This window comes from Apteryx rowi, unplaced genomic scaffold, assembly GCF_003343035.1.
Source record: "Apteryx rowi isolate R43461 unplaced genomic scaffold, aptRow1 scaffold_172, whole genome shotgun sequence".
Taxonomy (NCBI): domain Eukaryota; kingdom Metazoa; phylum Chordata; class Aves; order Apterygiformes; family Apterygidae; genus Apteryx; species Apteryx rowi.
This window is the reverse complement of record NW_020447997.1, coordinates 863,219-890,424: the sequence shown is the minus strand read 5'-3', so window position 1 is coordinate 890,424 and position 27,206 is coordinate 863,219. Positions and strand designations below refer to the sequence as shown.

At 40.9% G+C, this 27,206-nt stretch overlaps 1 protein-coding gene across 1 annotated transcript in view; it reads right to left on the bottom strand.

Annotated features, from left to right (window-relative positions):
- Nucleotides 1-5,608, bottom strand: part of TEX9 (testis expressed 9) — a 33,907-nt gene extending 28,299 nt beyond the window's left edge. Inside the window, exon 1 of the mRNA XM_026060911.1 lies at nucleotides 5,515-5,608. Coding sequence (XP_025916696.1) covers nucleotides 5,515-5,608 — 94 coding nt within the window. The remainder of the gene's footprint in view (nucleotides 1-5,514) is intronic.
- Between the last annotated feature and the right edge of the window lie 21,598 nt (nucleotides 5,609-27,206).

Sequence of the window (27,206 nt, the reverse complement as noted above, 5' to 3'; positions counted from 1 at the left end):
GCGCTGCTGCGCGGCGTCGCCTTCCCCACGGCAACCGGGGCGCTGAGGCGGCCGACCGTTAGGGGCGGGGCGGGGCGGGGCGGGGCGGGGCGGGGCGGCCCCGTCTCTTCCCGCGCCCCTCCTCTCGCTCTGCGAGCGGCCCCCCGGCTCCCTCTGCTGCCCCGTTTGCTCGTGGCTGCGTGGGGCACCGGGGGGCGGGCGCCGGCCGCCGCCATTGCAGGCGTGGGCAGCCGCGGTTGGCTTCTGGCCGCCAGGCGGAGCGAAGCTGTGAAACGCTTCATGGCCTCCCCCGGGCGCTGCTCGACTGCGTCAGGAGCCCTCTGAAACGGCGGTTGCAGCCCCAAAGCGGGCACCGGACCCTCGGGCGAGAGCCCTTCACGGCCCCCCGGCTCCCAACATGGCGCCGGGACGGCCGAGACCTTGGGGGAGGGAGATGTAAAAAGCAGGTGAAAGAGGGGATCGGTGGCTTGAAAAACGAGTCCAGCGGGGAGGATGAGGTTAAACGTCAAAAGACCTCACTGCCAAAGCAACGTGTGTGTTTGAAGGCCGGAATAGGCCTTGCGACCTGCCCGTGACGGGCCCCTCGAGGCCCTGCGGTGGAGGGGTTCAGTCCGAGTCAGAGACACGTCTCGAGGGCGTCTGCCCATAGCGAGAACTGTGAAAGCACAGAAAGGTTTATGAATCTGAAGGTCAGGAAGTATGTGCATGAAGAGATGCTAATTACCTCTCTTCATCCTTTTCTATCATTCAGTGAAGGTTTATTACAATAAACTGATTTACAACAGAAAGCCTTCCCCTTGCAGCTTGTCCTTGCTACATATTGTCCTTTTGCCATCCCTTTATATTAGTTTATGAAGCTTATGCTTTTGCAGTTGTTTTATGACAGCTGTATCACTTCGATTTACTGCTCTTTTGCTCTGTTGTCTTTCTCGCTGTGCATTTTCTGTTCCTGTGATTGCTTTTGCTTTTTTTCAGCCTTGTCCTCTTTGCTTTTGAATCTCTGCATTCCTCTTGCTCCTCGCTCCCACAGTTTGATTTTCTTTTTTCTCCTTTACAGTCACCCGCTTACTCACTCCTCTTTTCACACATCATTCATTCTCCCACTCACTTGCTCATTCATTCATTTTTCTTTTCACAAGTTACTAATTGATGCTGCCCCTCCATACACTAATTGATTCTCTTCCTGACACTCACTCAGTCCTTCACTTTTACCCACTTTGTAGCGCTGAGGAAAAATTAGAAAAGCAAGATACTGAGAAGTACTGAGCCTGTGCAGGATTTGGTTGACCGTGCAGGGTCTGTTCATAACCATCTCTGTCTTTCTCTGCACACATGAGCACACATAAAACCACGTGTATATCTAGGTAGCTATATAGAGGGAGTTATACAGTTCTATATATTGAATTTCATGGAGTGTATATGATTTTAATGAAGAGATTCACACAGAGGAAACAAAAGGACTTAACTGAAAGTGGAAGGGCTATGACTAGTTGAAGGTTTTCTGCATAAGTATTAGTTGCAAAAAAAGTGCTTGGAGGAGAATAACTTTGAGCAGTAGAAATGTGACATAGTGAGATAAAGGGCAGTGAAGTGAAAGACATGGCAAATGTGATTAGTGAAAGGTAAAAAATAGGAATATCATCAAAACAGAAAATGAAAGTGCCCAACAGTAACATTGGTATTGATATAAATGGGGAAAAAAGGAAGAATGAGCACTTCTGAAAAAATAGCCAAGAAGTCAGTCCATTATCGTTCTTTTTTGACAGTAAGACTAAAAAGAGGTTAACCATGGCCTTTAAAATAAAGATGAGGGGAATTTTAACTCCATCAGTTAAGTTTTTGATTTGGAGGAACAAGGGAGAGGTCAATAGTAGAAACCAAACCTCCAAAGGGGGAAAGACAGATGTTGTTAAGAAATAAATCATAGATTCCTCAAGAGATTAAAATGTTAAAACCAAAGTGAGGTTTTAGAAATATTTTGGGATTCTAAGAGAAACAGAGGAATCCAGAGAATGGAAATAAGGTTGGCAGGATGAGCTACACGGAGCAATGTGCTGTTTACCAACAGCAGCATCTTTTTTCCAAAGAAAAATACTATTTATTTTTCAAAAATGAAATATAATTTTAGTAGTATAATTATTATTTTTGAAGTTCTCATCCAATCTAGCTATAAAATCATGACATGTTAAAAATGTCAAAAGTATTAGCTAGAGGATCGCTGCTAGTTAGATACTCAAGCAACAAAATCACTGGTTGGGATTAGAGAGATTAGAGCCACTGGTTTTCTAGGCAGCTTTTAGCTAACTGTTAATAAGCAAAAGAAGGGTAATTATTATATCATAAATGATTAAGTATGTTAACAAACACAGTAACACAATTTTCTTTTTGTTTAAAGCTCTCTGGGAAGAATAACATACATATATATTAGGACTGCAGGTTCTGCACAATTTTTATAAGATCCACTACATGATTTATTTAATATGATTTGTTTTATTGAAATATCTTTGTGTGGAATGTATCAACTGGGTTTAGAAATCAACTACTTATGTTTTGAAATAATATTAAAAGATTGGTATGTCTAAATAAATATTTCTTAGCGTTTTAAGTATTTCTCTGGCGAGACATAGAAATCAGCAATAAGAGGTGGTGTTATATTCTTGATCCCTTAGTCCATTAAGGTTTTATCACTTTGAAGTTGACCTGATGCGACCTTAACAGTTGTTGTTAATTCTGTAATACATAGTTGGTAACTGGGTAGAGAATAGGCTTATATTAGAGATGGCAACCAATAGCAAGATGCATAAGGAGCTAGGAAAATTTATCTCAGTATTTATCTGCAAAAAAAGCATATTAAAGCATAACATTGGTATGGTCTGAGATTTATCCAACATTATTTGTTAGCAAATTCACAATTTCCATATAATAGTTTTTTAAAAGCTGGCTCAAACATGGTTGTAAAATCAAAATGTTTTTGTCTTTCCAAAACTATGTATACATCAGATTTAGATGTAGATTTCAAACAGATCAGCATTTGTGATCGTTTTGAGCTGTGCTTGGGACCTATTGCTTGTATCCTTCCGTGATTAGGATAGCACATCATCACTCTTCTGTAGTCTCCATGTGTTTAAATTTTTGTTTGTTTTATAACGTTTATTGAGGGAGATAAGATCCCAGAATTAAATGGCTCTAACAAAAATGTATACATTCCAAATTATGTGGTTCACTGCATTACCACTTATCTTTCAGAGAAGGAGGAGGTAGATATACAGAACAAAAAAGCTCAATCAGTATAACTGAGTTGTTCTGGACAGAAGAGTGTGTAACTGGTATGATGTTAGTATAGTTTATTGTAGAAGACAGCTGAGGGTCAGTATAAAGTGTAGGCCAAAGAACATGCGTTATTTACTTGTTACCTACCATTGGTTCTCTTCCTTCTGCGGGCACAAATTTTGTGGCCTTCCTCCTCTCCCCACATAAAAATATGAGATTTTTATATTAAGCTATTCTCTTTACACTTTTAGATAAATCTTTTGTTCATAGTATCTTTTCTATGGGGTATGAAAGCCATTGTGGTACAAAGGACTGGATTTTGTCTTTTCACCTCCAAGTATTCTGCTTTTCCAAAAAGGAACTGTAAAATACTGCTGTGGTATTCAGAATTTACTGAATCCCAGTTATGTTGTGAGCAAAATATGTGTCTTTTCATGGAAGGAGATTGGTCTTGTATGCATTAGGCATATTCAGAACCTGGAAGAAAGTTCATGTAGTAGCAGAGAAACACTGGAATGACAAACGGTTCTGGTTTGTACTTATTACCTAGAAGAAAATTTGGTATTTCTATTTTTCTTGTTGTGTGTTTTCTTACTATATTAAAATTAAATCTATTATTGCTTTAAAATTATCAGTAATATGAATTATTTTCTGGGGAGAGAAATACAGGTGATGGTTTTAATTAGCATTTAACATTGTATGTGTTGTATTTGAAAATTTTTAAATATATATGCAGTATCTCAGCAGTTTACTCGCAAGATGTGTTCCTTCAGCAAGAAACCTAAGGTTTATAGCCTCAATTCGCCATATAACTCCATTCAGGATTGTGTTTAATCATGTGCTTCTCTTGTTATTAATATCATTGAAGCACATCCTTAAAGCTGGGTTCCTTAACTAGGATCCTAGATCTGTCTGACTCCAGCTATTATTCTTTTATTTTAGTTCTTCCTTTAAAAAGATTTCTTCCTAGCTTACAGCTGTTATTTATCAATGCAGTAATGTTCATATTTACAAGGAGAATAATGCGTAGTGCTGTGTAATTTGTACAAGCTCGTTTAATCCCACTTGAGATTTCTGTATGCCAACATAGATTTTAAGAATCTCAGGGCCAAGGTTCTATTCTCTTTGTCTTGTGCAATCCTACACATGTTGTTAGACTTAAACAGATAGGAAATAATTAGAGATGGATCTTAATCTGCATGCCGGACCCAACCAACCACAACTTTCTGCAGAAGTTACAATCAACATCTAAAATATTTTTCCTGGCTACTCTTTCTGTAATAGATAAACCAAAATTTCAGATCCATTTTCAAGTAAACCAACAGTGATATAATCATCTGTGCGTCAATAAAAGCATCATTTCATTTAATATCCTTCATAAGCATTTAATGGAAAATGTGTTGGAGAAGAAATTGCTCATCCATTTTGAGAGATTAATGTCCAAAAAAGATGTATCAAATTAAGTAAGGGAATACATCATATTATGAGACAATCACAAAAAGTCTTCCTGTGCTGACTGCAGCACTTTTATCAATTCAGAAATGTGAGACTACTTGGATTTTTGGTTTTGGAGGAGAACATGAGTTTCTTGCAGGGTTTTTTACTAGATGAAAAAGTTATATTGCTCTATGAAGTAACCAAAACCAGAGGTTAATCAATAGAACTATATCCAAGTATATTCCATTTAAAATAGTGGATCCAAAAATGTGCTGCTTTCTTTTGTTCTACTTCGTATCTGAGATACTCTATCATGAAAGATATCTCTGTATGTGTACTTGTCATCAGAATAACCTCATTATCTAAGATGAAGAACTGATCTATGTACTTCTGAGATTCTGGAAGTATTTTTGTATCTTTTTATGCTTCCATGCTACATCACATTTGGTCATTGGTAGTGCAGCAATTGGTCTGGTTTGTTACCTAAAGCAGTAGTAGCAGTTAGTTTATCTGGTTTAAAAAAAACAACTTTGACTCATAAGTAACATAATTTATATAGATATATTTGTTCTTTATTTCCAGCATATAACTTCAGTTCCCAGAGATGTAACACTAACCTACACAATTTGTAAGTATTGTGTTCCACTTGTATATACCTGCCTCTTTCACTGGACAGTAATAGAAAATGCCTGAAGTTCTGTTCATTATTATTTTTACATTATTAAAAATCTTTACATCATTAAAAATGTTGGGCTCAGTACTGAAGTTTTTACTAAAGCAAAATTGTTATTGACTTGTTGCACTTACCAGTCGGCTCAAGATTCATGAGATGGAATTTTCCATGCTTCTCATAAAAATTGGGACATTTAGTAAAGACCTGAATGCCATCAATAGCCAACATTATAGGGAGGGACAGGATTTATTGTGTATGTACATAACTTGTCTGAAACAGAGGAACAATAGTGTTTTAGGACAATGGATTTTTGCATAAAAATCCTTGCAAATGTATTAGGCTGAAGAGACAATAAACTGATACCTTGCTCATGTTTTTGTTCTTTTTTTATGAGACTCAGGCTAAATAAATAAATAGCATAAGTAGCGTCTTATATATGCAAAAATGCTTACCATTTTTAGACAAAGAATGATGGTAAGAGTTATATATTGCCCTTGGTATGTGGTAGAGCTAAAATCAATTAGGATATATGTAGGAGAGAGGCCTGCAGTAAAATACTGCCTCTTCGCTTCCATCTGCGAAAGGAAGACTGTTTCGGGGGACGGGTCGCTGCCTGCGGCAGCCTGCGCACTGGGGCTGGGGCAGGGGAGGCTGCGCTGCGGCAGCCCCCCCAAACTGAGCCCTTCCTGCTGGTGCGCCCATCCTCTGCGAGCAGGACGGCCTGTAGCGCTTAGGTTTCCCCAGCCTGCCTTAAACAGCCGTCAAGAGCCTCTCTGTTGCACCGTGGCTGCGTTCACAGTCCTGGTGCTCTTCTCCGTCAGCGCGCGTGTTTTCGGGCGAGTGGCTCCCGAGCAGCCTGATGCCCTCTGAAAGCGTACGTGGGTTGGCGGGGCTGCCCGTCTCGGGGTGCTCGTGACGGGAGCTGCCGCTGATCTGCACACCGCGCAAGCGGGGAGGCCGCGAGGAGCAAGCAGGAAGGAAGCCGGCGGCAGGGCTGCTGCAGCACGGGGCAGAGGCTGCCGAGGAACGCAAAGCCGCGAGGCACCTCTTTATGTTTTCTCAGTGTACTACAGGGGATGCGGAACTTGTATCTAAGGCATATCACTGCAACCTAAGCAACTGTCACACTTACCCCCCCCTTCACAGCTGATTAGTTTCTCTGCCTTAAATTTCTGCTTCATTTTTCTAGCTGTGATTTCCTGGAGGGGAGAGGAGGAAGAGCAGAATTTTGGAACGGGTTGCATGTGAAATTTAGTACTTAGCAGCTTTCTGAAAAGTCAGATTTTTTTTAACTCAAAGTTCTCATCTTAGTTTTTATTTAAGAAAGATACAATTGCTATATCCATGATATTTCATGTTCCTGTCATGTGGAGCTCTTTAGTGCTAGTGGTAGCTAATACTGAACTCACCTAAAAATCAGAGTAATTTTGATAAAATATATGGGTTTTATGCATTTACAGAGAAAATAATAATGATGTTAACTAATTCATAGTATTTTCAAATATTAGTGGAGTGATAGGATCTAGACAATGTGGAGCTATTAAATCAGTAATCCAGACATGGAGGGAATTCCCCAGACAGCTGTTGGTTTGTTTTTTTCTCCCCTAATCAGTAATAATAATCCAGCAGTGTTTCAAATGGCATGACTGTGTATTGGAATGTATGTTTATGCTGGTATTTTCTCACAAGATAATGCCTCCCTAAAATACAAAGGAGACCAAGTATTATTAATAGCCATGCATTTTTTTTTGTGCAAAAGCTGCTAGCTGTTTGGATATGTAAAACCTGCAAAAAGTCTTTAGACGTTACCTACAAATGTACCAAGATGGTTAAGTGCCTGTATAGCCTGCTATCTTTTGTTTTCTAGTAAAACAACCGTGCTGGCTGTTAGCTGTTCCCACAGCAAGTGCTGGGCGGCAGAAGCAGGGAAGGGGTGCGGGAACAAAGCCCGGCGACTCTGGGGGACCGCAGCGCTGGGGGCTGGGCAGGCTGACCCAGTATGTCTCTTCCATCTCCAGCGTCTGTACTTCTGCTTTCATACGCATTTCAGTTCAGGTAAAATGTTTGTTCTGTTTCTAGTAGCCGTGTGGACATACAGATTACACCTGGTTTCTAGCCTATTCTAAGTTATTTTTCATATAGCTATAACCGACATACTTACGGTGTCTAGATTCTATTCTATTTATTAAAAAAAAAAGTTTTTCTTTATTCTTCTCTGCTTTGCTGTGCTATTGGAGCTTACGTATTTTAGTATCATCCTTTCTAACCTAATCCAAACAATAACCTTGGCTCAACAATTTAAACATATTGAATCCCCAACCAGAGTACTTTTCCCTATTAATACTCTGATTACAGCAGCTTTTATGTCTGAACAGGAAAGGACCTTAAACTCTAAATCTCATCAGCACTGTAAAAAATAAGTGGTGAGCATCAGTCACATTTTCTTGAAATACCACAAGTCTTTCTTGAGGCCTAATCCTTTAATCTCTGGATTTTGGGCACTTCTGTTCTGATTACTAAGGATCAAAAGGTTTGGCAAATAGTCTTCGGACCACTCCTCAAAGTAGCTTCCGTAATATTACCATGCTGTAACAACAATTGTATGACTTTTTTGTTGTAGAAGTAGCTGGTATTTTTGTGAAAAAAAGAGGAGAGGAAGTTCCCTTAGCAATGCAACAGTCTGCTTCATTGAAAATTTATAAAAAAGCATATGGTCCTCCAGTATGGTGAGTCAGAGGATTTCAGAACATGGCAGCATCAAAAAGAGAAATATCCTTCACTGGTGATGGAAATTCCTCCTACTGTAAAAGACAGCATTTTCTAATTGAGGAGCTCTTATGACACATGCAAACATTATTTTCCTAGTTTGTTCCCAAAGCTGCAAAATAATAATTCATTTTATTGAAATTAGTAGTCTTCCCCGAATCTCAATCTGAAATACTGTCATGTGTGAAGTTACATTTTAAAAAAAGAAAATAATTTGTGCCTCAACCTTAGACCAAAATCATTAGTCCCTTAGACCTTACTACCAGATAGTTTTGTTAGATGTTCATCTTTCTGTTCTGGGGAGTATATGCTTTTTCCTATAATCAGATGATTTCTTCACCTTATTTCAAAGGCTATGTAAGTTGAAACAAATCAGTGTTTCCTTTTCCCTGAGTTTCATTTTACTTGTTACGAACCAGAAATAAAATGATATAAAATCGAGCTAAATATTGTTCCCCTAGATTTGATCACTGGAACTTCCAAGGACGGTCAGTTTATGCTTTAGTTTCTCTCTATAGAGAAAAAAAAAAAATCCCATCTTGCTTAAATTTAAGTGAGGTGACAAGCTTTTAAGAAAAAATCACTCACTTTCCAACAGAATGGCATGCTATTAACAGGGTAGAGTTTGGAAAAGAAACAGTCTTGTCACCTAAATACAGAGCCCTGCAGTTATGACAGGAGCAAGTGCAAATCTATCCATTCTCTTGCTGTTCTTCACACCCTTCATTACTGGCCCACATTTATTGGTACTGTCCATACAGTTGTCGGTGAGAAATCCAATCACATACTTCATGCTGAAAAAGCAACCCTAGAGCCTGAAAGAACCAAATACCCTCCTGTTCTTTTCATGAATGTTTTATTTGCATAGGTGTGTCATCACTTGTATCCAATTCCTCTTCATTGCCAGAAAAGTATGTTCTGTACATGCTACTTAGCATAAAAATAATTTAGAAAACACATCTTTATGCTGTTACCTCCATGGGGCATGCCACATTGTGCAGTTGAGTGTGCATTTCAAGTATGAAGGCAAGTGTCAGATGAGGTCTTTCAAAATTACTTTCTATGTTATTGACAACAGCAAAACAGATCTGTTCTTTACTATCATCTGGCATGTTTTTATCCATTTTTAATTCAGAACAGCGTAAGATATAGTGGTTCTGAAATATTCAACAGATATAGTGTAGCAACACCAAGCAAATTAACATTATCTAACAAGTACAAACAAGTTCTAACATTGTAAATGTGTCAATGTTAGTATTCACAAATAATGTTCCCTCAGTGTAGCCTTAAACTAGAAAAACACATGTCTTGGCATTTGTTCATTCCACACTGCTTGATAAAAGAAATGCTAATTCAGTCTATATTGTCAGTTCAGCCCTTGGCTTGCCTGCTAATGCCTACTCTGTGCTAGAAAACTTGTACCAGTGTAATGGATTAAAAGTCAACCTACATACTCCTGTGCAAGCCATCAGTATGAAGACACTTGACTTGTTAGTCCATTAAACTGCTTTGGAAATTTATTTCAGCCTAGCTGACATACAGTCTTTTTACTAACAGTAGTAAAGTATGTGTAGCTCAGTGTGGGGTAGAGGGAGAATGTTAGTTTGTTATTTTTCATGTGTTTTCATAAACAAATGCTGACAGCAATAGTTACTATTGCAGAGCCAGCAGAAATTCACGTGCTTTTTTTTGTTGTTGTTGTTCTGGCACACAAAAAAAGAGATTTTAACAACAGAATGTTTGATAGCTTTTAAAAATGCATGGCCCAATTCTGAGGCATGCTGAGCACCCACAATTCGAACTGAAGTCAGCTCTAGCTGCAAATGCCCCACAGCACCCTCAGGCAGTCCCTCAGATTGGAGATCCAAGTGCAACATGAGGGAACATCTCCGACGTAAGGATAGCCACCAGGAAAAGCACAAGAGTTCTTGTTTTCTACGTGTGAACTCAAATTAGATTGAGTCTTTTGAAAGATACATATATTGAGCATGTTCACAAGCTTTGCCAAGGTACCATCATGGTCATTGGCCTAGTAGTGATTTGCAGGCTGGCTTAAACTAAACAAAGACCACGTCTTCACTAACGACAGTTTCTTCATGAGAAGGACTGCAGAGGTCAAGATTTGGACATAACTACTGTGGGACAATCAGGCACAACTAAACATCTGTCTTTGGAAGAAATTACCTTGCCAGGGCAATAGTAACCCTGGGCTGAAAGCTGAGCTCAGCTCCCAGGCTAGGTCAGTTAGACAATGATTTAAGTGTTTGTGTTGTGTGGTCACAATATTTTTTTTCCCTTAGAGCAGTTAGGGTTTTCCCAGGGTTCATGCCTCTCTAGCCACAGCGGGTAACAGTTAATAGATGAACTGAGAGGGCCTTCTGAAAAATAAATAACACATTGGATTTGAAATCCCTGACAAATACGTAAATACAAACTTTATTGGTTGCATATGCAACCAAAAGGGAAAAAATGCCCTTGCTTCTGTCTTATTACTCCTCACTGTCCTGTCTTCCAAACACAGTTGAATTCTTACTTTTATTTAGGGTTATACAAGCACTGAGTGTTGTAGGACAAATGTATAAGCAATGTAGCAGTGGGTAAAAGGCTGTACACTCCTTCAAAGTATATTGTCAAATGATTTATATATCAGCGTTTTTAAATGAATCTCTGCGTTAAAATGCTCTGAACCTCTGGTCAACAAAGTGGGAGAGAAGAACTGGCTAATGTTAATTTTGAATGAATCAGCTTTTATGCCTTTGGCTGTCTTAAGTAAAAAGAACACTCCAAAGAAGTTTAAGTTCAAAGGCTAGGTTGTGGGTTCTCTTTCCTAAAGCCTAATCAAAAGAAAAAGATCCATTAGAACAGGTATTTTGTGTAGTTAGATTTGGGCATTCTTTTCCAGTGTTTGCAACATAAATTTTACAAGGGCATGCCACTGTATAAGCAGCAGAAAGGGGAAAGTAGAGACAAAAGCAAATGTTTGCTATCAAAGAAAAGTTATATTCTCACTGTTAATGGACAGCTTGAGCGATGAAAATATTCTTTGTAAAATTACTTCTGATTTCAATAATTAGATAGTTTATACTTAAACATTAAGTGTAAAGATATATTTAATCCCCTTTAAGTGTAGAAATCAACATATTAAACAGGTCTGGTTATAAACATGATTCTGTAGGGTTTCTTTTTATAGTATATTGAACCTTAATATTTAATATTAAGAATATTATATTAATATTAGGACTTTTATATTAATATTCATATTTAAGTAGAATTAAAGGTAAAACGCAAATAAGAAAATTCTGGACTGAGACTGTCATAGACTCTGGTTATACCTCCAGAATGGTGACTTCACTCCTCTAAGGATCACCCAGCTATCATTTCTTCTTAAGCAGGTAGAACTAGCGGCTATATTGTATATGATAGCCTTAATACAAACTTAAATTCCGAAAGTGCACTAAAAGATGATAACTGATACTGTGCAAACAGAAAAGCTGCTATATTCACTGAAGACATTGTTTATAGAAGAAGGTATTATCTCTGACATGAGTTTTAATGTATTCAGCCATAGCAAATATATTTGAGACTGTTTTCTTTGGGACTGTCTCACTAAGAATGATGTGTGACACTGGTCATGTAAGTGAAGTCTGTTAATTAATCCTTCTCCTTAGTTAATTTTAATCATTGAGGGAAGAAATTATAGTTTCAATTTGTAATCATATTAAGCAGATACTGAATACAGTAAAATCATAAATATTTTCTAATAAACTGATTCTTAGCAGAAGATGGGGGGTTCTGAGATAGTATCAAATAATCAGGGGTTTGCTTGCATATAGTGTTCCTGCTTTCCTTTCCCTCACTGTACTGCAAATTTGCTATAGGCCTGAGTATCACACGTGCTTTCTACTCCATTCCCTGGCCTGAGGTACAGTAAAATAGTGTCTGTCTCATGAACAGAGGAAATCAGAGAAGGAACTTTGATGCTGTTTTTCTGGATGATTTGGGAGAAGGTGCTAGAGATCACACAAACTGAGGAAAAGGAAAACTGATTCTCAACCAGGACTGTCAGGGCTCATTTAGCCTCGGTAAAAGATCTAAGGAAAAGATCTCCAAACTCAAACTGGGACAGCAAAGATAGAGATATCAAGCATCTGGTGCATCATTTATGAAAGTGCAAAGAACAGAAGTTAGAGGAGGTTTATCTGATGACTGTCTTTCAGATCAGGTACACGGGAAGATAAAGAAAAGAAATCACCCAGCACATAATGGAAATTAAGGACTGGAAAAACCTTTGTAATATATTGCTTGGGAAAGACAAAAAAAAAAGGAAATGAAAAATAGTCTTTTTTCTCTTTATCCTTGAAGTCACTACAGCATGAACAGCAATCATGCATCCTTTCCCTGTGCTACTCTGAGAAGATGACTAAGTGCTGGCCTGTTTGGGAGAAACCACCTCCACTAAGGTTGTAGTGTATTTTCCATGCAGCTTTTCCAACTGGGTTGACATAAACAATAAAGCTGCAAATAATGCTATTCCATGCCATTTATAGTTGTTTTTCCCTGTGTGGTCAGCTGCCAATAGGAAATGAAAATAGACTACCTCTTTCCTAGGCCACGTTGAACAGCCATCAGATAATTGCCAGCCTCCCATGTATCGGAACATTCAGCATTCTATAGCTGAGTGTCCAAGTCTGTGCCAATGGAGTTTTACAAAGCTACCTATATGGCAATGACGCTTGTGAATGACTCTGTAAATCTGATGGGACTACACTAAAGAAAGCACTACTTGTGTAAAGTCTGCAAGCATCTTTTTCTCTACCTGTACAGTGTTTTTGTAGATCTGTTGTTTGACAAAGATTTCAGTCTTGTCTGAGATTTTTGCCAAACTGGAACTCTTTTTTTTCAGGTCAGTGGTTAAGCCCATTTATAGTTCTGAGCACATGAGCTGTTATCTAACTACACTGCTGAATCAGATTTCTAATTTTGTTTCGTCTCCTTTGAATGAAAATTGATCCGTCTTCTGAAATACTGCTCTTGCTAACCACAACATATTTTTGTTTCCAAACAACATGCTAGCTGAGTTAATATTTTCCTTTAAAGTTTGGTTTCTCATGGCAGAGGGAATAATTTAAATTATGTCTGGCCTACAGTAGAATGAATTTCCTAGTGAATATATAAGAGATGGGGGAAGCATATCTAGCATTCCTGCAAGTAACATGAAGCCTCCTATTTTATTGTTTGATCTCTAGCTATGCTGTGCTTTTTGAGATTAATAAGATTTCTTCTTTCACTTTAAATCTTTTTGTAATGTTTCAATCCCCCAAACTATTCATCCTTTAAGTTAGTAATATGGTATGAAACCATTCTGTCTCTTTCTGAGTTCCTTTAAAGTTTACTTTGTTATGTGAGTTTGGCTCAGTTTAGAAGAACAGGCTACTTATAGCCCTTTCCCACCTGTACTCCTTCATTACCTACCTACCATTACCAAAGTCTTACCTATTTTTCAGGTTTTTCTATTCTGTATGTCATTTTTATGGCAGAGATCAAGATACAGAGTCCATCTTGGGGACTGATACTGTGCAGTCTCAAGTCTTTGCATTATGTGTTGCAGCAGTCAGTCATTGACACAGGGTAGACCTGAGCTCATTAACTCAGCTTTCCCACTCTTGCTGTGATATTTGTATCTAGGTGGCTTCAACTTTCTACCCTTAAAATATCTCATGTTACTACCTCTGGTTTAGCTCTGGGAGAACACTAGTCTAGAGAAGGTTCACGTAACAACCAGCCTTTTGTGTGCTTGGTCAACTAGTACCCGTCTGAGATGGTCATAAAAACATAGTTAAATTATAGGTAAGTCTCCAGACATTCATCACAAGAACAGGTAAAATAGTGGCAGAAATTGTGAGAATTACTCCTTTGTTTGATGGAGAAAAGCTGAAGAATACAATCCATGTTTCTTTATCTCAAACGCCAAAAAGGGCTGACACCGCAAATCTATTAGCACATAAGCACAGTTTGGGAATAACAAATACCATGGCCCCCAAATTTCCATGGCATCTATTCATTATAGCCCCACTTGCTCTGTTAAAAAAAAAATCTAAAATCCAGATGCATCTGAACTCTCTGGTTAAGGCCAATTCTCTCTCTCTCTTTTTTTTTTTTTTTTTTGCTGTTCATATTTTGACCAGAGGATTGCATTGACAATTTCCCAGGATCCAAAACTGTGTTTAACCTGTTCATAGAGCTACATACATTATCTGAATGAGAAAGAAAGAAAGGGACCATGTCCTGTATCATATATCTGTTCCTAGAGAGCAGAAAATACTTGCTAGCCTTCTTCCCCAAGAAAGCCCTCCCAACTGCCTCACGTACCACCTAACTGCTACAATCATGCAATGTTGCCGCCAGAAACATCAAAAAAGCATTAGCAAGAAATAAAAGCTAACACATGAGTAGAGTAATAGGAATTAGAATAATTCCTAAATGAACATAATTTTGCTTGCAGTTGTTGAACTGAGCTCAACTGACAAGCGAAGGAACGTGTATTTGTCTTCACTGGCTGCGCGCTTGCAGCAAAGGTGGGACTTGGAGCTGACACACGCGGACGGTATCATGTCATTTCAACTGCCTCAGCCTGCGTGGTACCCTGCAGTTTTTCTCTCTGCTTTTTTTGGTCACAGCTCGCACATCTGCGAAGCGTTCGGGGGGAAGCTGGAGAGCTACTGTGTGCCAGGTCAAGCCAGGTTCAGTCACTGTACGTCCTCGGAAAGCCAGCAATGCCGAGTGTAAACAGGGGGGAGGGCAAGGGGCGGTTTAACAAGACAACCAGAGTTAATCTTTTCTTTAAATATGCAGTATAATTTGGTTTTCTGATTACACACTAAACTACAGTTGTGTTTTCTTTAATTCGGTCACACAAACACAGCAGCCAATTACTATTCCTGCACTGTGTGCCTTGTGGAAGATGCACAGAGAAAAGCTTTGTTATTTTTACGGTGCTAAAGGAGCTGTTCCAGACAGACTGTATTCCTCTGTACAGCAACAGAAAAATAAATGACAGCATTAATCCAATCCAGAACGCTTGATAAATTGAGAGGGGTTGTTTACCTAGTGTATAAAGAAGTCTCCTGGGGATGGGTTTTATTGCGATCTGCATAGTCATCCATCTTCCTAAACTGTCTGCCCTCATGTCTGTGAGTAAAACGTATACAGTAATTTAGCATTCAGATAATCCCACGGCTATAATCCAGACAGATTTAGCTCAAATTTCTCCGGATTTCTATTATCTAGATTTAGCAATGTGGTGTTGACTGGATATTTTAAATTGCTGCAAATGCTTTTCTTCTGCAATAAAAAACATATTTTGATGTTCTCATAATTGAAGCTGTGGATTCTTCCTGGCATTAACCACATGTAAAAATGTATTTTTGTAAGGACAGTGATTGCACAGCTGGAGCATGGCTTTAATGGATTCCAGCTATTTGACTACACACCACATAAGATCATACAATGTTTATACAAAAAATCAATGTAAAGTGTACTTCCCCACTAGTAATGGGGATAATCTGAAGAATGTTCATCTCCACACATCATCTCTTTGAAAATGAACTTAAATGCTTCAATTTTAATAATGTATTACTATAGTACATTATACAATATAATAATGCAGAGCCTTGCTCTCTTGCAGCATTTTTCCTGAGTAGATCAGAGCTTTTATTGTTTTCAGCCTTCTCGGACAGAACTTCTCATCTGTCTCGCTCAGCAGTTTCTAGGGAAAAGAGGGAGTCCAGGGGGAGAACGAGCATCGTTATTTGCATGAAGCGGGGTGATGTTCAGTCCAAGTGCACTGCATCCCTTTCGCAGCAGACGCAGGCCACCCTTTGTCCTGTGTTCCTCTGATTAACTGCAGAGGTATTCAAGGGAGCAGAGGAGACACTGTAGAGAGGCCCCAAATATTCTTGTAGCAAAAATGCCAGCCCTCCCACTCTTAGTAGCATTGGTGGAGCTGCAGTAGTAAAAATGCTTGTGTGGGAAATTTTTAGGGGGGAAGTATACTGTAGAGAAAAATTAGAAGCTGCTTCTTTTACCAGAGTAACTTGCGTGAGAGTGCAAGGATCAAGGCCCCAGCAGCGCAGGGCAGTGTGCTCTGCCTAGTAATTGTGTTGCAAATGTGCAAAGTACGTTATTCATCCCCAGGCTACAGCTTTTGGGAAGAGGCTTGTGCACACTGGGCAGTAATTTGATGCTGCAATTATGCTGTCAATAAGTGTCTGAGAAAATCAAAAAGAGTGCATCATTAGGAAACAGCTGTGGGAGCTGGGACATCTCGTATCATATTTTTGCTCCCCAAACTGGAGGATTCAGATAGCAGTTCACTAGGTGAATTCAGGAACGCTCACCTGGAAAGCACTTCCATCATGCTATGGTCCGGACACCTTCTCTGACCATGCGATATTGCTAGCCCCAAAAGTATGAAAATCCTGAGAGATCTTCAAATGTGAAGAGATGCTCATGGAATTGCTTGTGATGGTGCTATTACAAGTGTAACACAGAAAGTGTACACATGCATGTGTTTGCATGGCTCCGTGTACCATCAGGAGTGGCAGGGGAGGCCAATGGCATTTCTAATCAGGTCATGCCAATAACAGGAAAGTGTCTACACCCCGCTTCATACAAATAACGATGCTCGTTCTCCCCCTGGACTCCCTCTTTTTCCTAGAAACTGCTGAGCGAGACAGATGAGAAGTTCTGTCCGAGGAGGCTGAAAACAATAAAAGCTCTGATCTACTCAGGAAAAATGCTGCAAGAGAGCCAGGCTCTGTATTATTATATTGTATAATGTACTATAGTAATAACAGTGCCTACTACCAGAGATGGTGGGTACGATGGCAGTACTTTAGGAGGACCGCATGGCCCATCAGACCCAGGGGGAAGCTCTTCCTCAGTGCACATCAGGGGTTGTGAAACTCGGACCTGGCGAGCAAACGCCGAGAGGCAGAATGGAGACTTGGCTGCAGCCCCAGGACCTCCAGCACCCCTCACCCCACGTCGGGTTTCTGAAATATTCAGTTTGCAGTAAAAAAGAAGCACTAACCTACAAAACCGAAGAGCAGCGCCACTGGCTAGGCTGGCTCTTTGCAAAGAGCTGATCCCAACGTGCCGTAGTGACCACAGCGAGGTGCCCTGTATCGAGGCACAGAGCGCACCGCGAGCCCCAAGGAGGCACGGGAGGCTGGAGCGGCCGGGACTGGGAGCGCGAGGAGATCTGCCGGGCTCCGCTCGTGTTTCGGTCGCGTAAGGAGCGAGAGAAACGGAGGCTGTGGAAAGTGCCCCTGCTCAGGGAGGGAGGGGAAACCCAGCTGAACAAATATAACGAAGTAGCAAACAAGAGATAACTTTGCAGCAAACAACATCCAGTGGTTTTTACTTCAGTGCAAATGTCTTCTGGCTTTCCAAGCAAATTTGGTATAAAACTTCTTATAGCGATACTAAAGTATATGCCATAAAGCACATTGCTGAGAGGATCTGTTGTTTATACCTTTGCTGAGAAGAGGGAAACAATCACTGTTTCAGTGTGAAATAATGTGTCTGTCTTGCTAAGATTCCTTTAAAAAAGCATCTAGATTTCATGAAGCTAGCAAGAAACACGCTAGAATCCGCCTGTATTATCCCTGACATGATCAGTATTAAAGGCAAATGGATCTCTTCACTTTGGTGCTAGCTGTGGCTAGAAAATGTGGTTTTTCAGTCTCTTCATAAATTGATCAAAGCCCAGATTGGTTTGTTCTTGCACAACTCAAAATAGCTTGGATTTACATAGTTAAACTTGTTCTCTTTTTCTAAACTACAGAAATGCACAGAGATCTGTGCATTTAAACGTGAAGTAGTGACTTATTTTCACTATTAACAGTTGGACAAGAAAAAAATCCCAATGCTTTCAGCTATTTCACTGCCTGAAAAAGGTCAATGGTGTCAAGTATGTAAATACCTGGAAATGAGATGCTGGTCTTCCAGGGCCAGCAGCAGCTACAGCTTCCCTTGCTGAAAAACATTGTGCTTTAAATAGATCTGAGAATAATACCCCAAAAAAATGAAAAACATGAATGAAGAAGACTCTTCTACAGCTAACAATCACACTTCTGGGTGGAAGCCCTCTAAAAGGGTATATATGCATATATGTGGCAGCGCTTTTGGTTTCATGCTTGCTGTGAGCTATTCTTTGCAGTAAATACTATGGTAATTTGGTTTCAGATGCAGCAGGGCTTACGTATTTGCAATGAAAAAGAAACTAAGAGAGTCAGAGAGTTCACTCACCTCCCTACTCTGGCACCCCATATTAAAGCAGTGGGTCTGCTCCTATTGCACTAAAGAAAGAATCCCCCACTTCTGGTATGAGAAATTGTATTTATGCTGAATTATCTATCAGTATCGAAGTGTAATCCTGAGTTAGTCGGAAGTATGCAGTTGTAATGCCAGTGAGATGGGAAAGCAATCCCATGGCTCTTGGTTTGCTCTGTCTTGCACACGGTGCATGGACCACCAGCACTTGCCGCTGCTTGAAACTGTAGTTGGGAGTTTTCAAGCTCTCATTCTCCTCTTTCTCAGAAGGATTTCCTTAGGCCCCTAAAAACAGTGATATCAAAGAAACAAAGATGAGCCGAAGAGTTTAAAATGGATCTGACGTAATTGTCATAGTTGCATCTTTACTTGAAAAGATGTTTAAAGCAATTTTAAAGTTTACAGCCAGAGCCTAAGGAAGTTGCAGATGCGGTCCCCAAAGCCTCCTCGTCGCTGCGCACAGTGGCTCAGCTCGCTAGGAGGAGGCTGCCTGCCTGCTTCCCCCCACCCCCTCACCCAGTTAGATCCTGACCTCTCATTCAGCAATTATTTTGAATAGTGCTGAGGACACTTTTCCTCACTCCATGTGGATTTTCACTTGCTAATGCAAATATGTCTCAAAATATCATCTTCTCGAGTTATTAGATCCATGGCTTGATGATGCATATTGGGCTTAATTTAAGTATCAAACTAGCAAAGCAAGACCAAGAAATGAAAGAGCACCATGTAAATATTGACAGATTGTTTTTATGACTAAGCTATGATTATTCTTCATTAATTTGCATATGCTTTCAGAAAGGAAGGGAGCAAATTTGAAAAGCAGAGCAATATTCTTCTATGAGAGGCAACTGCTTATTGTGATTATAGAACCTCCTATTCAAGAAATCCCTCAAAATGAAAAAAAATCAGAAGAAAAATATGAAAATATCATACAATGGGGCAGGTCTGGCATGTGTAAAATTAACACCAGCGTGCTCTATGTCTGCATCTGTACTTTGAGATTAAATGTATTGTTTGTAAAATTAAAAACATCATTTTTTCTAGCCACCTATCTGGCATTTATGCAGCATATCATTTCCTTTTGGATGGTTAGATTGCTAGTCATAAAGCTCTGTATGTCTGCCACGACAGTTTATCCTCAGACGTGGTTGTGCAAGTGGATCATCGGCTATAAGCTGCGCCAGTTCACTGAGGGCAGATTTTGGGCCTGTAACTGGCATTTTGTTCATGGCTGCGCGTGCCCTGAGCACAGCTGATACCTTTCTGCTCCCTCCTCCACCTCCGCATGAGAGGGCTAAAGCTACTCCAAGTCAAGCAGTTCATTGCGGTAACTTTTAAAGCCGATTCTCTGTGTAAGAAGTTGCCATTTGCAGAACTGTGTTTTCTCTCTTTGAGCGGCATCTGCGGCCGCTGCTGCTTGCGGAGGGAGGAGGCTCAGGCGCGGGTCTGCAGCTCGCCCTGCTGCTTTAACCCGTTGTGGCAGTTTCTAAAGATGCTCTTATTTCCGTGTGCTTGGCTGCCGTTATGGTGACCGCGAGCGCCCGGCTCGAGTTACCGGTATGGGAGCAGCCCTGCCAGGGAGCCGCAGGGCATGTTCACCGCGGACTGTTTTTAGAAGCCCAGATAGGCACGGCTCTAAGCTGGGTGTCTGCTGTCTTAATAAAAGGACTGAACGTTACTTCTGGCCAACCTGCCTCCTGAATGTGGATGGGAAATGACCTATATCAGAGAAAAGGGTTGCTCCTAGGCTGGTCTCAGACTTGGCGAATTGGCCTTTACAGCATTATGTGAATAGCAGTATTCTTAAACTTGGGTTAACCAGCAGGACTCTTGAGCTTGGGATCTGCCAGAATTTGGGGGGACATTTTAAAACCTGAAAGAGGAGGAATGAGGAAGACAAAAAGCAAACAAAAAACCCAACATGGGAAATTTTAATTAGCAAAATGGGATCAGCTCGTTCTCTGCTTCCTCTCTTCCTGACTCTGGAGGAGATCTGCTCCTTACTTCTTGAAGGACAGAAAATGAGCTGCCAAAGGAAGATGAAGTGGAAACTACCAGAGACCTTACGTACCATCTCCGGAGTGCCTCAGCCTGCTCCGTTTCTTGCCGGGCCCACAGCTCCTGGTGGGAGACAGGCCAAATCGGATGGGTCCCCCACAGCCTCGCCAGCCTGGGGAAAGAGCAGAGCTTGGGTCAAGGTCTCCTTTCTCCCACTCTCCCGAAGCGTTTTCATGCTGGGTGATGACGGAGGTGCAAGAAACTGAACATAATGGCAAAAAACAATGAACTTCCTTCTGTGTGGGGATTTCTTACACCATATTTTATGTATTTCTGAGACCCAACCATTTTGTACGCTCTGTCAGAAGTCTCCAAAGGCTCCTCCTGTACATCATATTAGTATCAAAACATATTCTCCATTTTGCTAAAACAGGCCTTAGTAGAACATGAGGGATGCACCCCACTCCAGCTGCGTACTGTGCACCATTCAGTATTTGCTCTCTCCACCTTAGGGATGGCCACATATTTTTTTTCTTGTCTCCAGTCTTTTCTTTTTGCTGCTTCCAATTACAAAATAATCAGCATTGCACAGGCACCTGAAACCGTGTCCCATGGGGAAAGTTACAAGTAGATCAAGTTAGGAAGTTGACCTCCTGAGGTATTTATTTTATTCTTCTAACAGTGGTGTAACACATCCAGCTCCAACGTGCTCTGGTTTGTATTACATAAACTGAGCTGCCTCAACAGAGGTTCATTCAAATGAAAACTGCTAAAAAACTTTGAGCAGTATCCCAAACAGCAAAGGTCAGGATTTTATCCATTATAATCCCCACGCTTTATCCTATCCTCAAAACAAATCAGTCGTAAACTGGCAGCTTTTATCCTGATTTCCATATTTTCACACATAACATTTTATTAAAAAGCTATTAACTTTAAAATACATCAATCTTCTCTTGAGTTCACATTAAACATAACAGAGGACATGAAGTGCTAGCTCATGCTGAAGTTTATACTTTAGTCTGTTTTTCTTTTGAGTCGTTAGAGAACTGTTAGAAGCCTTAGAATGTGGGAACAGCTGTTTCTTGGCTGTGTGCAGTTTTGATTTGCAAGAGCAGTGATACTGTAACTGTTCAACTAATTAGCAGTTTTTGCATTAAACTCTAAAGACATTGGAAGCATTTTGGGAAAGGATGTCATCCTGCTTCCATCTACACTGATTTGCTGTTGCTTTTTTTGCTGGGTTCAGGATCCAACCCAAAGACATTGGTTACAAATGCAGATGCCTGCGGGTACCTGCCCCTGGACCAGTTCCCTCAACAGCCATCTGACTTCATCCCTATCTCTGTAGTACCTCTCCTGATAGCCTAATTTTGGCTCTGAGCTAGATCCAGTGCCTAGATAGGATAAGATTTCAGCCAGATGGATTATGAGCAACATTTTCTTTCAATATTCTTGGCTCCAGCCCCGCAGAAGATTGCTTCAGCCCAGCCGGATAAAATCCCATCCTTCGGGCAGCCGAGCTGAGCCTTTACTGGACCACACAATGTGGTTATCCTGCGCATTGCCATCCCAGCTGTAGTGCCCTCAGAGCAGCTCTTTTCACCCAAAATCTGGTCAAGCTGCTGACTCCAGGGCCACATAACATAAACTTCCTACAGAGGTAGGTGACAGCATTAAGAGTCCGCACCTACGTGTAGTGCCATCAATAAACAGCATTACACAGGCTTTGTTTCTTATGTTCTACATGGACAAGAAAAAGTAATGTCCATGGCCCATTAAACTCTACATTGGTCAGGAGACCTTCCTATGAAACTTATAAACATATCTAATGCAAACTGATAGTATGACTTTTTTCTTCAGCTTGACTCAGACTATAAATGAATGAGATTTAGTCCTCAAGTGTTACTGAGCAATTCTGCAGTCACATATTCATGCTGAGGAATACCATTCTTTGCAGATAGGACTTTGTCAGCCATTGGAAGAGGTATCACTGCAGATATATTAATATTTTGCTGCTACTTATCAAAGGCAGCACAAATCTGCCTGGTGTCTCTGTTAATTATTCAGATTGTAGCAGACAAAGATAATATCCTTAGAATTATTACTGGAAGAATTTAAGCAGTCTACATATGAACTATTATGAACTGGAAGAATTTTAGTTGTATGAGCAGTATTGGGAGGAACTACCAGTGTGAAAACTCAAACCGGATTCATGTGTGCTATATTTTTGTCCCACAGGAAGTAGTGGGAGTAATACGTCAAGAAGAGTTGCTCACAAATCGATATCCTTGGGAGTTCTCTAGATGACTTTTCCTGCACTTTGTGATATTCTGCACAAAGAGAGAGATTGTCTTCCACTTTCTCAAGCCTTTTTATGTCCCAAATCCGTACCTAGCGTGCCCACAGAACCAGGTGTGTAACAGTTCACACTGATTTGTCAGCAGAGTATGCAAAGTCTGAGCAGGTACAAGATAAAGGCTCCAACCATGATGGTGGTTACAGCCACAAATCTCAGTGCAAAATAATGTTAATCATTAAAACAAAGGTATTCTCAAAACTGTCTCGGTTATTAGAGGCCTGGCTTATTTTTCCACATTGTAGTGTGATGAATGCCAGAGAAGCCTTTGCATTGCCTTCAATCACAGCTTAATTGGAATCATGAACAGTTTCCCTAATGAACTCCACAGACTGCAAAAGATTTGTATTCTGAATGTATGCATAGACCTTGTTGTTCCAGATTGTACTTCTTTCCCTGAGCATGCACTGACAAGCTTTTCAGTATGTTTATTACTGTACAACATTGTGAGCCAAGTAATGTTTATTACTGATTGTGCCTGGGGTCAATGCAGAGTCTCACCATGCCGAGGTACATTTCAGACAGGTCGTGTCTGAGGGGACTTGGAGCAACTTGGTGGGGAGAAGAACCTGCATCGTAATAAGGATGTGCAGAGCTCCCACCTCTGCCTCAGGGGCGAGCAGGTAAGGGTGACAAGCCTTGTCCTTGCATTCCCCATGCACACGCACTCTGGATTTGTACCTGGCCTTTTTCTAGGGCTCTGGGATGGAGGAAATCCTCCTCATCTCCCACCTCAATCCATATAGCTGCATTAAGGCCAACCACAATTACTGGTATGAGTATTATGTTGAATAATTAAGTTTGTGTAACATCATTATATGTAAGCATGTAGTATACCTAAGTTATGCTTTCAGAGCAAAGACGCATCCATAAGTGTATGTACCAGACTGCTACACAGACAGAAGAGAGATGGTATGTATTCTATATTAATTAATATTGCATGCAGGACTCTCCCCTCCCACCCTTAAACATCTTGAACATCCTTTTTAGAACATAATTGTATGCATACCGATTCATTTTGCTTTGACAACTGACACTTGCATTTTATCTCTATTCAAGATAGGTAGTCTTGGTTTGTTCATATGAGTACTACATTGTGTATCATTAATTTAACGTCCTTATTTGTAATTCTGCTTTTTACTTAATTTTAAACAATTTAAAGATTGAAAGCAAACAGCAACGCTAGCCCTCCTGGAACTTTGGAGAGTTAATAAGCCATGTTCCACAAGATGTGGGTCTGCACATGTTAGTTTCATTAACTGTTGTTACCTTCTATATCTATATCTATATCTATCTATATAGATATAGATGTGTGTGTGTGTATGTATGTATATACACACACACACACACACTTACATACATATATAGAAGGCAGAAAGGTAAGGTATGACTGAGAAATATGCTTGTTTCCAAATAACATTATACATACAGATGAAGCATGGTCACCACAGGAGTTTTACTATTCAGTGTAACTTGTTCAGCAATGTTGCTCAACACACCTGGTCTTTTCCACTGCATTCTGACGTTGGCACGTTCCTGCCTTACATCTAGAGCCACGCATACACGTGGCTAAGAATAAAAAAAGCAGTGGCACTATTGTGGATACTCAGACTCCCTTGCTTGAAGGGATACTATCAAGGAAACTAGGCCAAAAACTTGACCTATTTTAAAAGACATGGCAATCTGTTCTTTTAAAAAATCATTCACACTTCATTGAGTCCTTCTCTCTCTTCTATACCATGAAAAATATCCTACAGTAGTAACATTCAGAATTCTTCTGTCTCTGTACACACTTTCTATAGAGCATATACAGCTATACGTACATTGCAAGTTAAAGTATCCAGTTTGACAATTTAATTTTTCCCCATCCCTGATTCTGAGAAAGAAATAATCTTAAAAATTAGCAAATGCAGAGACTGAACTAATTTGATGCAGCTCTCTAGAATTGCTTCCTTGTTGCACTTTCTCCCTAGTGTTGACTGCAATGAACCCATTTAGCTACCAAAAGGACCTGGGATCCATAAAGGATTCTTGCTTCTAGGGACTTCCACGTTTTGCCGTATTTCTCAGTTATTTTGTTGTCTGAGATCTGGCTGTGAAAGTCTCTTTACTCGATGCTGGCCTGCAGCCGGAGGAGGAGGCCGGCTCCAGCAGATGGTGGAGGAGCGGAGGCCAGGCGTTTCCCCCGGAGCGGCCGCGCCGGGCCGCCTTCAGCAGCCAGCCTGCGCTGGAGGTGCGGGGACTTCTGGTGGCAACGCTGGGAAGAGCCATGTGGAGCAGCCACCGGGGCCAAAGGCTGCGCGGACGTGGAGGAGCAGGGAGGAGGGCTGAAGTTTTGACCAAAAAGCCCTGAAGTGTTAAAAACAGATGGGCAGAAAGTGCTAGTGGTGAAATATGGCCTTTTGGGAATCAACTTCTCCGAGAACAAAAACCTTTAATATGTCTTCGGGCTGCTGTTTGATCTTTCAGGATGCCGCCTGCTACCGGATGGGGAATCCAGGGCACCCGCGTAGCCACAAGCACTTGTCTGTGGCCGGTTCAGTCCTGCCTGTTACACGCAGGAGGAGGTGCTAGCAAATTTCTCAGGAGGCTGTTGGACTTGGAAATGAATCCTCCAGGACGCCTGCAGGCAGTAATGAGATTAAGGACATCTGCCGTTTATCCGGGGAGCTGAAGCTCGGCCCAACATGGTTTAAATCCGTAGTTCCTCAGGCATGGTTCCTTGGCCCCAGCCTGCGCCGCAGGGCTCTGCATTTGGGGATTGGGTCCCGCTATCACGTATCTGGATTTAGTACCTTACCGTGTTACGCGCTGAGGCTTATTTGAGTCATAACTCTGTGCCGATACAGGTGGCAACAAGTGCGTATGGCAGGCCAGTTCCCAGAAGATGCGGAGCCCCTAGAGCAGAGGCTGTCCCTGTCCCTGCCGTCAAAGCCACAGCTGGTAGGCAGCACTGAGTTTTGCATGCTCCTGCCTTTCCAGCTTACCACTGAATCTCAAGAGGAAAAAAATCAAGGAAAGACTGAAGTGTTGTTTGCTTTTTTACATGAAACCTGCATATATCTCTCTTTCCTTGGCTTTGACCCTGTCAAAAGCTCCCTAAAACTGAGCTTCTAGGTCACTGCAAAAGACAGCTGAGAAGATCAGGCAATGGCGTAGGGGTCTGACTAAAAATATGTTTTCCCCTGACTTCTACCAGCAGGGTTAAACAACACTGAAAATGGAAGGATGTGTCAGTTTAAAACTTGATTCAATCATATATCAAAATCTGGTGTTTCTCTCAGTGACATCCCTTCCTTCCCAATCAGCAGCCTCATACAGGACAGTCTGAATGATTATTTTTATGACACACTGCCCCCTTTTAGTAGCCTTCCCCTACAGTAGTTAGGGCCTTTTTCTTCTCTACTGACTTCTTCCAGCTTGAAGACAAGTATGTAGTATATAAGAACACCATACTCACAACTTTTCAGACGTAGCAGCTGAGCTCATTTTACTGAGACAAAGACTTACTTTACCATGCAGAAGAAGCAGTCTACAGAAAGGCAAACTTTCAAACTACCTGTCCCATCAAAAAACCTGGATAGATCTTGGGAATTTAATATGGTTATCATGACTTACAGACTGTAAATCATCTATGTAGTATCCCAGCAAAACGTGGTGTTCCTCATCTGACCTACCACGGCAAGCCATAGCCAGGCCTGTGTGAGCCTGGACCATCCCTGTCTTGTATCTGATGATCATGTACATCTGCAGATGTAAGGGCAGAATTCACATTTCATTATCATTTTAAAACTACCTTGCAGAGACATAAATGACTAAATGGATGTCAGTGCAGAAAGGAACTGGAGCCAGGGAAGATGGTTTCCAAGAAGACTGTTTCCATAACTAGTCGGAGTGGTAGCGAACACTCACCTTTGCTAGAGATGGAGCTGCAACTGGGGGGCCTGCCTCGGACTCACCAGACATTTTTAGTGTGTCGTCTGTTATTTGGCAGGTTGCAATGCTGCCCGCTTCACAGCACCTACACCTACCCTACTCAGGTGCTGCGAGAACCAGCAAAGTTCAGCAAATTCCTGGTCAGGCAGGCTTTCACTAGAATTAAAATAGCCCCCTTTACACTGCCAGGTTTGAACATAGCCCAGTTTCTGCTGTCGGTTGGTATAATAAGAGTTTGAAGGGTTTTGAGGTAAACCAGATTTTTTTAAACAATTGAAAGCATAAATGTTGAAGCATCCATTAAAATTGGCTAGGTGAATTATTAGTTATTGCGCTCCCATTTAACTAGTGCTACACATGAATGGAAGTAACAAAACAGAGAGGAGAACTGGAGAGGAGATGTCCTGGGCATAACTCTGGATACACAGAAACAGA